At 40.3% G+C, this 12,982-nt stretch overlaps 1 protein-coding gene across 9 annotated transcripts in view; it reads right to left on the reverse strand.

Annotated features, from left to right (window-relative positions):
• WNK3 (WNK lysine deficient protein kinase 3) overlaps positions 1-12,982 on the reverse strand; it is a 175,586-nt gene that overhangs the window by 103,400 nt on the left and 59,204 nt on the right. For all 9 annotated transcript variants that reach the window (XM_078364023.1, XM_078364025.1, XM_078364020.1 and 6 more), the window contains exons 6-7: positions 9,625-9,713; positions 5,377-5,596 (exon numbers count right to left, since the gene is read on the reverse strand). In XM_078364023.1, the coding sequence (XP_078220149.1) occupies positions 5,377-5,596; positions 9,625-9,713 (309 nt within the window). The remainder of the gene's footprint in view (positions 1-5,376; positions 5,597-9,624; positions 9,714-12,982) is intronic.

Here is a 12,982-nt window from a genome sequence, read left to right on the forward strand (position 1 = left end):
TTTCATCGAACCTTTTTTCCAAGTTCTTAGTTTCTTTACATTGGGTTAGAACAAGTTCATTTAACTCCCAGAAGTTTCTTATCATCCACCTTTTAAAGCCTACTTCAGATAATGGAACACAGTCCTTTTCCATCAGGGCTTGTTCCGTTACTGATGAGTCCTTTTCCATCTGGGCTTGTTCGGTTGCTGATGAGTCCTTTTCCATCAGGGCTTGTTCCGTTGCTGATGGGTTCTGATTTTGAGTATACTCGGCCTTCTTAGGCTGTTTTTTTCCCTTCATTATCGATGAACCGCCTTTCTAATCAGTTTTCTGAGTCAACGTCCGACTTACTGATTCCCAGTGCTGGGATCCGAGCCACCCACTGTGGCAGCCTAAATAGCAGCAGTAAGACTGATGGTGCTCTTCTGCCCGGGAATCTCTGGTCTGGCTTCCCTCTCGAGTCCGCAACAAGCGGCTCTGACTTCTCCGAGCTCCAAACTCTGGTCAGTAGGGGAAGCAGTCCCGTTGGCTCTGCGTGAAGAGCTGCTGCGCCGAGACGCCGGCAAAACCGCTGCGGCGGCCACAAGAGTCACGCTGGCGACCCGTGGGGCTCCTCCACTGGGAATCGGCTAATCGGTGAGTGACGAAAATTCGTCTAAAGATGTGGCGTCGTCTCGTTCTCTGAGCTTTCACTGGGAGCTACAATCCTGAGCTGTTAGTGGTCGGCCATCTTGAATCGTCTCTCCGGTTAATCTATTTCTATATTCTCTCTTAAACGAAGACATACATAAATGCCAGAGCCTCTAATTGGCACGAGAAAAATCAATACTATTACCAAGCATTGTTAAAATAATTCAGGCTTTAAACAAAAACAAACAAAACAATTTGATGTTTCGGTATATGCAGCCTTATCACGGGTAATTTAGAACTGCCATTAAGTTTTTTGAAGGATTAAAAAGATTTCCTTATTCAGCAACATTAAGTGTCTACAATGTGCGTGGTACTACGTACCAGATATAGGTGACTAAGTCAGTGCTTTGTCCTGTATGAGCACACTATCTGGTGGTGTGAAATGGACATAACTTGAAATGAGCTAAAAATGAGCTGCTGTAAAGGTCTTAAGTAGGAGCACAATGCATCTCTGGAGGAAATACAGTAAGTGTTGTCACAGAAGAATTCTATTTTTTTTTTTTGAGAGACAGGGTCTCACTCTTGCCGAAGCTAGAATACAGTGGTATGATGATAGGTCACTGCAGCCTTGATGTCACAGGCTCAAGAGATCCTCCCGCCTCAGCCTCCCAAGTAGCTGGGATCATAGGCATGTACCACCACATCCGGCTAATTTTTAATTTTTTATAGAGACGGGGTCTCCCTATATTGCTTGGGCTTTGGTCTCGGACTCCTGGGCTCAAGTAATCCTCTTGCCTTGGCCTTCCCAAAGTGCGAAGATGATAGGTATGAGCCATCACATCTAGCCTGGAAGATAAATTCTGACCTGCATAAAGCCAAAAAGGAACATGCACACTATTGAGGGATGTGCAGAAGTTTGGAGTGAGGTCCAACATTCTAGGCAGAGGCAAGTATGCTAACAGTGATGTACTACATCTTACTAGGCATTAGAAGAGAGAGAGAAGAAGAAAAGGTTCTGCCCTGTCATCTCAGAGGAACAGGGCTGAGCAGTAGAGAAGATCATTTTAGGAAGTACCATGATATATCATTCTCAGTTCTGCAATCTACTTTAAGATGCTCCCTCTTAATCCCCAAACCTGTAAATATGAGATATCACTCCCATCACTGTGTTTGCTATAATACATAGCACAATTGGCCTTAAATTCGGCAGGTTATCTGCGTGAATCTTTTACCAGCTGCTGGCACTAGAAGGATTCAATATGCCATTGCTGACTTTGAAGATGGGGTAGAGGTATGGGAAAGGACTGAAGAGTGACTTCTAGGAACTGAAAGTGGACCCAGCTAATAGCCAGCAAGGAAACAGGGACTTCAGTCTTACAACTGCATTGAACTGAATTCTGCCAACAACTTAGATGAGCTTGAAAGCAGATTCTTCCCCAGAATCTCCAGAGACGAGCCCAGGTCAGCCAACAGCTTGACTTTGGCATTATGAGATCCTAAGCAGAAAATCCAACCAAGTCCACCAGGATTTCTGACCTACAGAATTGTGAGATAATAAATGGGTGTTGTTGGCCTGGTGTGGTGGCTCACGCCTATAATCCCAGCACTTTGGGAGGCCGAGGCCAGTGGATTACCTGAGGTCAGGAGTTCAAGATCAGCCTGAGAAACCCCATCTCTACTAAAAATACAAAATTAGCTGGGCATGGAGGTGCATGCCTGTAATCCCAACTACTCGGGAGGCTGAGGCAGGAGAATTGCTTGAACCTGAGGGGCGGAGGTTGCAGTGAGCCAAGATCATGCCATTGTACTCCAGCCTGGGCAACAAGAGCAAAATTCCGTCTCAAAAAAAAAGGGGGTGTTGTTTTAAGCCACTAAATTTGTAGTAACTTGTTACGTAGCAATAGAAAACTAATATAGTCTCCTACTATTAATCATTAGCAGACAGCCAAGATTTATCAGAAATATAAGAAAAGCCTCTCACAAGAAGACAGAACAAGGCCAGGCGCAGTGGCTCATGCCTGTAATCCCAGAACTTTGGGAGGCTGAGGCAGGTGGATCGCCTGAGGTCAGGAGTTCGAGACAAGCTTGGCCAACATGGTAAAATCCTGTCTCTACTAAAAATACCAAAAAAAATAGCTGGACATGGTGATGGGTGCCTGTAATCCCAGCTACTCAGGAGGCTGGGGTAGGAGAATCACTTGAACCCGGGTGGAGGAGGTTACAGTGAGCCGAGATTGTGTCATTGCACTCCAGGCTGGGCAACAAGAGCGAAACTCTGTCTCAAAAAAAAAAAAAAAAAGATAGAACACAAAACCAACAAAGAGAAAACCAGCAACTTGGAGGAAACAGACTATGACAGAGATATAGAGTAATATTGCATCTATAAAACAAAGAACAAAACGTTGACTTTAAAAAAAGAACAGACAAAAAATAAAAACAGACTCTTGAAATTCAAAACATGATAGCAGAAACGAAAAACTCAATAGAGGGCTTAGAAAGTAAAGCTGGTAATATCTACCAGAAAGGAGAATTTAAAAAATGGTAGAAAACAGAGAAGATAAGAATATTGAAGAATGAGTCCAAGACGCTCAACATCCAAATAATAGCAGTTCCAGAAAGAGAAAACAAAGAAAAAGAAATCATTAACAAAATACTTCAAGTAATTTCTCAAAAACTAAAGGATATGGGCTGATGGATGGAAAGGGTCCACTGAGTATCCTAAACAATGGTTGAAGATAGCCAAAATCAAGATACATCGCTGAAATTTTAGAACACTAAGAAGAAAGAGAAGATATTACAAGCTTCCAGAGAGGAAAACAATGGGTCATATGCAAAAGATCAGTAATCATAACAACTCTGGACCTAACAGCAATGCTGAAAGCTAGTAGAGCCTGGAGCAATAACTCCAAATTTAAAAGAAAAAGGCCAACATAAAATGCCTTTAATGATTGACTAAATATGAATATAGAAAAAAGTGTTTCCTTTTGTTTGTTTGTTTTTTGAGATGGAGCCTCACTCTGCCGCCAGGCTGGAGTGCAGTGGAGCGATCTTGGCTCACTGCAACCTCCGCTCTGCCTCCCAGGCTCAAGCCATTCTCCTGCCTCAGCCTCCCAAGTACCTGGGAGTACAAGTGTGTGCCACCATGCCCAGTTAATTTTTATATTTTTGGTAGAGACAGGGTTTCACCATGTTGGCCAGGATGGTCTCCATCTCATGACCTCATGATCCACCCGCCTCGGCCTCCCAAAGTGTTGGGATTACAGGCATGAGCCACCGCGTGTGGCTAAAAAAGGTGTTTTTATGCATGTAAATGTCAGAGAATTTAACTCCCATGTACTCTTTCATAAGAAGCTAGCAGAGGAAGTGTGTCACTGAAAAGGATACACCAAGAAAGAGAAAGACACGGGATTTAGGAAACCCAAAATTAAATACAGGAGTGAAGCAAAGAGAAGTCTAGGAAGATGGTAAAGGGAAATGCCAGGGTGATACTTGTGTACCGGATGTCCAAAGTAATCATTCCAGATTAGAAGAGTATGATCAGAAAGACATGTTAAAGACTATCATTTCAAAGTCCCCACTGTCATTGCTCCATCCTGCTTTTTAACCTGAGGCCAGAATGCCCAGGTGAGTCTGGCTCAGACGGTCTGTACTTGGCTGGTTTTGAGTATATGCTGCCCCAGCTCCTGCACACCCTCCCACCAGCACTGCAGCTGCCTGGAGCAGGTGTGGACATGCATTTCACCCCATAGAAGTTGCCTGCTGTGATCTACTATTGAGGGTAGCGGCTGGTCACAGAGAGATTAGAAGTGAAGAGTCGGAGCGACCCGCTCACCATCAAACCATATGGTAACCAGACAACTAATTTCTGGTCTGCATTAACAGCCCTGCTGGTGCCCTGACTGCTGAGATGTGGGTGTATTTTCCTGGCCTCATCCAGAACCTTACCCTCTGACTTCCCCAGAAGCAGCTCTTGTAAAACTCTTAGGGAAACTGAAGCCAGACTCCCTATGACTGAGAGATTCTCTTCAGCTTATCCTCTCCTGAGAACTCTTCACCTAATTGTACCAATACTGCCCTTTCCAGTAACCAGCTAGGTGCATGTTTGCCGTTCAGCTTTCAAAACAAAACAATATATTACTTAGGTTAACTATGATGAAAAACAAAGAAACGAGTAACACAAAAGTCTGGGTAGAGGGTTGGACGCAGTGGCTCACGTCTGTAATCCCAGCACTTTGGGAAGCCAAGGCGGGCGGATCACTTGTAGTCAATAGTTCGAGACCAGCCTGGCTAACATGATGAAACCCCCATCTCTAATAAAAGCACAAAAATTAACCAGGCACGGTGGTAGGCACCAGTAATCCCAGAAACTTGGGAGACTGAGACAGGAGAATTGCTTGAACCTGGGAGGCGGAGGTTGCACTGAGCCAAGATTGTGCCACTATACTCCAACCTGGGTAACAGAGAGAGATTCTGTCTCAAAAAAAAAAGTCTGGGTAGATATTACTCATGGTGATGAGGGAGGGAAATGCAAATGAGAGAGACACTTGGGTGGCTTCTAAGGTAGTGGTAATGTTCTATTTCTTAATAAAGGTAGAGCTTTATTATTCTTTACACTGTACATACAAATTTAATATATTGTGTCATGGTGATACAGTTCACAACATAACAATTTAAAGAAAATGAGAGGAAAGAAAGCAGTAAGAAGGAGAAAGGAATCAACCCTGATATAATAAGAGGTGAGGGGAATAGTGGTATGATTAACTTACCATTTCATATGCTACTTCCTCAGGTGTATCTGTTTCTAAATTGAAACTAAATTCAAGAGCTTCATTGTCCTTGTGTTTGCCTTTCAATTTTTTAGGGTCTTCAACCCAGAGTCTTAAAGCCAGGGATGAATTTGAGCAATCATCTTCTTCTGCTAACTCCACCCTCAGTCCTGTATCCTCAGCAAAAAATGCGTGGTTTAATAGGTCCCTGATAGACAACCTAATAAACAAAACATATAACTCATTATCAGTTCTTCCAATCATAGCAAGATGTAGACCCTTCACTAAAAATTATATGAAAGCAAAAAAACTTATTTTATATTTTCCATCAATTTTATCATTAATCTGCCTTGTTATAAAAACCAAATCTCCCAGCACTTTGGGAGGCCGAGGCAGGCGGATCACAAGGTCAAGAGATCGAGACCATTCTGGCTAACATGGTGAAACTCCATCTCTACTGAAAATACAAAAATTAGCTGGGCGTGGTGGCGTGTGCCTGTAGTCCCAGCTACTCAGGAGGCTGAGGCAGGAGAATTGCTTGAACCTGGGAGGCAGAGGTTGCAGTGAGGTGAGATCGTGCCACTGCACTCCAGCCTGGCGCCTGGCGACGGAGCGAGACTCTGTCTCAAAAAAATAGTAATAATAAATAAAAATTTTAAAATAAAAAATAAATAAAAACCAAATCTCTTTCTTTAACAGATCCTGTGGAAGCAAAACAAAACAACAACAAATCTTATATCCAACTATCAGGGATACAAAGAAATCGCAACTAACATGCATATGGAATGACTTCAATTAAAAATGAATTATGGCTCACGCCTATAATCCCAGCTCTTTGGGAGCCTGAGGCGGGTGGATCACGAGGTCAAGAGATCAAGACCATCCTGGTCAACATGGTGAAACCTTGTCTCTACTAAAAATACAAAAATTAGCTGGGCATGGTGGTGTACGCCTGTAGTCCCAGCTACTCGGGAGGCTGAGGCAGAATTGCTTGAACCCTGGAGGTGGAGGTTGCGGTGAGCTGAGATCGCGCCACTGCACTCCAGCCTGGGTAACAAGAACGAAACTCCATCTCAAAAAAAAAAAAAAAAAGAATTATTACCAGTAATACATCTAAATAACAAAGTTTAACATACATAAAATTATGCCTAATGAGAATTGGAGAAGTAGTTTAGTATATGTTAGGCAAATTTCCCTAAGCCACTGGCTTCAGTTATTCAGACTTGAACAGTAGATTCTTAGCAAAGGGAACCAAAAACTCTTACAGATTTATAAACCCTAAAGTAAATTAAAAATTCAAACTCTTTTTACAAATGTTATAAACAGAAGTCACTAGTTCCATTAACAATAACCTAGTCAGTGTACTTTACTCTTTACAGAATGCCATGGGTGAAGCTAATGTGGTTCAGGAAAGTCCAGTGGTTTTTGTATTTAACTCAGGTTTTACGCCAGAGTATACATATAATGGATACAACCCTAGCCTAATATTAGGAATTAACAATCTCTGAAGAGAAATAAAGGACATAGCTTCAAAAGATTGTTTACAAGCTGGGTAAGTTAATTTATTTTAGTAACTTTTAAAACAGATACATAATATTTAAACTATCTGTATTACAAGCCAGGGAGAACTGAAACTGATGTACTGCATAGTCTACGGAGACATCTTCCTATACTACTTAAACAGAAAAAGTATATAGACAGCATAGTATCTTCTAAATTGAGGATTTTCAACCCCCTGCATTTTTAGTGACCAAATGACAAATACTTAACTAAGACAATGTCATAAATAGAATAAACCATCATTCCATACAAAGTTGACTTTAAAAAAAAAGAAAAACCTTGCTCAAATGCATTACTTTTAAGACTAAAGCAAGATGTGTTTAAGGAGGCACAACCAAGTAAAGCCCTCTGCTTCCCAATAAAAATTTTTGCTGTATTATTTATAGTAAATTTTTACTATAAAATTTTTATTATTTACAGTAAAATTATTTTAGTTTGTTTGCTTGTCTGCTTTCTTGTTTTGAGATGGAGTCTCACTCTGTTGCCCAGGCTGGAGTGCAGTGGCACGATCTCAGCTCACTGCAACCTCTACCTCCCAGGTTCAAGCAATTTTCTTTCCTCAGCCCCCCGATTAGCTGGGATTACAGGTACCCACTACCATGCCCAGCTATTTTTTGTATTTCTTATAGAGATGGGGTTTCATCATGTTGTCCAGGCTTGTCTCAAACTCCTGACCTCAAGTTATCCAACTGCCTCAGCCTCCTAAAGTGCTGGGATTATAGGCAAGAGCCACTGTGCACAGCCAGTTTGTTTTTAAGACAGTGTCTCACTCTGTCATTCAGGCTAAAGTACAGTGACATGATCATAGCTCACTGCAGCCTCCAACTCCTGGGCTCAAGCAATCCTCCCACTTCGGCTTCCCTAGGGGCTGGGACTACAGGTATGTACCACTACACCTGGCTAATTTTTTTGTTTTTAATCTTTTGTAGAGACAAGTATCTCACTTTGCTTCCCAGGCTGCTCTTGAACTCCTGACCTCAAGTGATCCTCCTGCCTTGGCCTCCCAAAGTGCTAGGATTATAGGTGTAAGCCACCACGCTCAGCCTATTATCCTTTCAGTCATTAAAATAATACCTGTTTTATGCAACTAACTTGCTCAAGATCACACGGGCTAAGTGTGAGTCCAGATTTGACTTTAACTCTGATGTTGAAGCCTGTGCTTTTTCCAATATACTAATATGCTATGAATCCTTTTCAGTATTCCAATGTTCTTTGGTAATAAAACATATTTAAAGGCTGTACAAACAACAATCAGAATCTGAACTAAAAGAGCTACTTCTACATAGTATTTTTAGCCTCATTTTTAAAAGCATGCCTAAACTCCTATCTCATCATCAACAACAACAACAACAACAAAAAAAAAAAAAACAAGCCAACAAAAATGGGCAAAAGAGTTGAACAGATTATTTCTGCGAAGATATACAAATGGCCAATAAGCCCATGAAAATTTCTACAAAGGATGTATCACCTTTACTAATAATTATCAATAAGGAAGCAAAAATCAAAAGATGAACCCACCAATTTAAAGTCAGCAATTGTCTAAAGCTGAAACTAAAGGGAGGCAGGCCAGGCATGGTGGCTCACGCCTGTAATGCCAGCACTTTGGGAGGCTGAGGCAGGCAGATCACTTGAAGCCACGAATTGGAGACCAGCCTGGCCAACATGGTGAAACCCCATCTCTATTAAAATATAAAAATTAGGCCGGGCATGGTGGCTCACTCCTGTAATCCCAGCACTTTGGGAGGCTGAGGAAGGTGGATCACCTGAGGTCAGGAGTTTAAAGACCAGCCTAAGCAACATGGAGAAACTCCATCTCTACTAAAAAAAAAATACAAAATTAGCTCAGTGTGGTGGCACATGCCCGCAGTCCCAGCTACTCAGGAGGCTGAGGCAGGAGAATCACTTGAACCTGGGAGGCGGAGGTTGCAGTGAGCTGAGATCAAGCCATTGCATTCCAGACTGGGCAACAAGAGTGAAACTCTGTCCCAAAAAAAAAAAAAAAAAAAAAATATATATATATATATATATTAGCCAGGTGTGATGCCATGTGCCTGCAATCCCAGCTACTTGGGAGGCTGAGGCAGAGGTGACAGTGGGCTGAGTTTGCACCACTGCACTTCAGCCTGAGTAACAGAGCGAAACTCTGTCTCAAAAAAAAAAAAAATTAGAAATTAAATAAGAAATAAAACCTAAAGGGAGACAAAAGCTAAGAGTATTGTGAGTTGTCCATAAGGCAAACACAAATTGTGAGATAAATAAATGTGGAATACGATTTCTTGAATACATACTTCTATCCATATTAGCTTTGTCATTATAGTGACATGAGGATATATAATCAAATTTTTAAAAATCTGTCCACTCTCAGCTGTTAGAAGCAAATTAACCTGTGAGGGCCTACTGACTGTTAAGCTGATGGGTGAAGGTGATGAAAACGTCAAAAGGCACACACACACACACACACACACACACACACACCCCGCAAACGTCAGTTCAAGGAAAATTCAGCACATAATGTTCAAGTCTAAAATGGCAAACAACATGCACTGATACACTTCAATCTAGACAGTATGGTTTGGCTTCTACTCAAAAGTCAAACCCGGCATGACTGAAAGATCAGAAAACGACTGAATGCAAGATAAGAGAAAAATGCAACTTTCACTTATGTCATTTTGCTACAATTGTACCCACCTTTCAGATTTGTTTTGACGAATACATCCTTCAATGATTTCTTTCACTTCAGGATCAGTGACTTTATTGAAGCTGGCTGGTTTTATGCCCTAGGAGAAAAAAATTGTTTCTAGTAACAAATGATGCAGTTGAAAGCCCAAGTCAACATGACATTTATTAAACATTATTTTTATCACTAAACCATACTCAAGTTTTAAATGAAATGTGTAAATATATGTATATATATAAATAGAGAGCATAAGCTTAATAACCTTTTGACAAGGTTGTTGTCTACAAATAACAATAAAAAAACCGTAAATAATTTAAACCTCTGACAACGGAGGTAAAGTTACACATATTAAGTTATATATATAGTATGTTTTTCAAATCTAGACCTGCAGGTATATTTTACAATATACAGAAACTAAAATTGTTCTCAGAATAATTAATGACATGGGGAATTCTCATAATGTATATTAAGTAGGGAAAAAATAGGATCCCAAAATGTACACATAGTACATACAGTATAATCCTAATTAACAAAATATAATATGTATTTTTTTGAAATAAGAAAATAATGCTATTTTAAAAACCTTTTGAAAATTCAAAGTAAAACCTTCTCTATTTCAAACATTCCAATTTTCTCTCTCTATATATATGTATATATATATTTTTTCTCTTAAGATAGGGTCTCACTCTGTCACCCAGGCTAAAATGCAGTGGCATGATCACAGCTCACTGCAGCCTTGATCTTCCAGGCTCAAGTAATCTTCCCACCTCACCCTCCAGAGTAGCTGGGACTACAGGCATGTGACGCCAAACTTAGCTAATTTATTTTTCTTTTTGTAGAGACAAGGTCTTGCTGTATTGCCCAGTCTGGTCTTGAACTCCAGGGCTCAAACGATCCTTCTGTCTCAGCCTCCCAAAGTGCTAACAGGCATGAGCCATCACAGCCAGCCCAATTCAATATATTTCAGTCTTCTAGAATGGCTAGAAGCAATGAGCAATCAGTAGATACATATGTGTAAATGTGTGTATATATGTATACATATGAACATATATATGTACTTGCATATTTAAGAAATCTGTATTATTTTTATCCTTGAGCGATAATAAAATATTGAGAGTAATACCTCAAGCTAATTATCAGGTTTTAGGAATTCAGTAACAAATAAATGAAGTCCAGACAATTCAAAATGTTACTATAATAACTGTGCTGGCTGACTGAATCTGCTTATTTTATATTTTATCTTTTTAAAAAAATATTCTAACCAGTGTCATGTGATACTATATTCTGTTATCTTTTATTTAAGCATTTTAGATTTAAAAAATAACCCAAGTAAAATCATTGCAGTCATTTAACAGAAAATTACAAATTAAGCTGGAAGCAGAAACGTACAATGAAAAGAATAATTGTTATGGAATGAGGCAATCTAACATCTACTTCTAGGCCTGTCATGATACCTCAAAGGACACAGAATCAGAAAGCCCAGTATTATACAGTAGATAAATCTGATGAAATTAGGAGTTAATTCAGTCCCTAAAATGTAGAAGCTTAAGATAGATGGAAATCTGAATTGTGATATGGCATTTTTAATGACTTTAATGTAAAATAATAAAGTCATTATTCAAAAAATGGACCTATTAAAACAGCAACTCAAAGTACTATAAAAAAATAAAAATAAAAATAAATTTTAGGCCGGGCACAGTGGCTCACACCTGCAATCCCAGCACTTTGGGAGGCTGAGGTAGGTGGATCACCTGAGGTCTGGAGTTTGAGACCAGCCTGACCAACATAGAGAAACTCCATCTCTACTAAAAAAAAATACAAAATTAGTCAGGCATGGTGACACATGCCTGCAACCCCAGCTACTCGGGAGGCTGAGGCAGGAGAATCACTTGAACCTGGGAGGCAGAGGTTGCAATGAGCTGAGATCGCACCATTGCCCTCCAGCCTGGGCAACAAGAGCAAGACTCTGTCTCAAAATAAATAAATAAATAAAATTTAAAAATTAATAAAATTGACCTGTTATTCTACCTATAGAAAAAGCCCTCTTTGACATTCCCAGAGATTACTCATTTCTCAGCCCTGGGCAAATTATTGCCTTTCTCTGCTCCTAAGTAAAAACAGTTCAGGGAGCTGCAACTTACAAAATTTAATGCAAAATTCTTTTCTATTTATGGGCCTCCAAAATATGGGCCAAAACTAAAAACACATTCTAGCCTTATCTCCTTTTCTGAGCTCTTACAGAAATTTTCAAACATACTTGAAAGTAGAATAGCATAAAGTCCTGTGTAACCAACACCAGTTTCAACAACAATCAACATCTGTCAACCTTGTTTCAGCTATTTACCCCCACACATATTGTATCCTGGAATATTTTAAAACAAATCTCAGGCATCAGGTCATTTCACGCATAAATTCTGCAGTTTACATCTCTAGCAAATAAGGACCTTTTTAAAAAAATCGTGTAGCTCAGGCCAGTGGCTCATGCCTATAATCCCAGTACTTTGGGAGGCCAAGGCGGGGAGATTGTTTGAGCCCAGTAGTTCCAGACCAGTCTGGGCAACATGGTGAAATCCCATCTCTACACAAAAGTACCAAAAAAAAAAAAAAAAAAATAGCCAGGTGTGGTGGTAAGTACCTGTGGTCCCAGATACCAGGGAGGCTGAGGTGAGATAATTGCCTGAGCACAGTAAGTCAAGGCTATAATGAGCCAAGATCGTGCCACTGCACTCAAGCCTGGGTGGCAGAGCAAACCCTGTCTCCAAAAAAAAAGAAATAAAAATCATGTAATCATCCCCCCCAAAATACTCATCAGTTCCTTAATATCAAATATCATCTGAAACCCAATCCATACTCAAATTTTCAAAACTGTCTAAATGATGTCTTTTTACAGTTGGTTTGTTCAAATCAGGATCCAAACAAGGTCCATAGGGTAGGGTGTGCATGAACTAGCTCATACCAGCTCACAAATAATATTACATTTTCAGAAATTCTGAAAGCCAATTGTTAAACATGGTCATTTTTTAAAAACGAAATTATAAAAGTTTAAAATTAAATAAATTACATTAAAAGCCAAGGTAGGCCGGGCACAGTGGCCCACACCTGTAATCCCAGTAATTTGGAAGGCCGAGGCAGGCAGATCACCTGAGGTCAGGAGTTCGAGACCAGATTAACCACATCTTTATTAAAAAAAAAATACAAAGACTAGCCAGGTATAGAGGCACACGCCTGTAATCTCAGCTACTTGGGAGGCTGAAGCATGAGACTCACTTGAACCCGGGAGGCAGAGGTTGCACCTACCACTGCACACCAGCCTGGGTGACAATAGACTCTGTCTCAAAACAAAACAAAGCTAAAGTAATAAACACTGAA

Source organism: Callithrix jacchus, chromosome X (assembly GCF_049354715.1).
Source record: "Callithrix jacchus isolate 240 chromosome X, calJac240_pri, whole genome shotgun sequence".
NCBI classification, from domain to species: domain Eukaryota; kingdom Metazoa; phylum Chordata; class Mammalia; order Primates; family Cebidae; genus Callithrix; species Callithrix jacchus.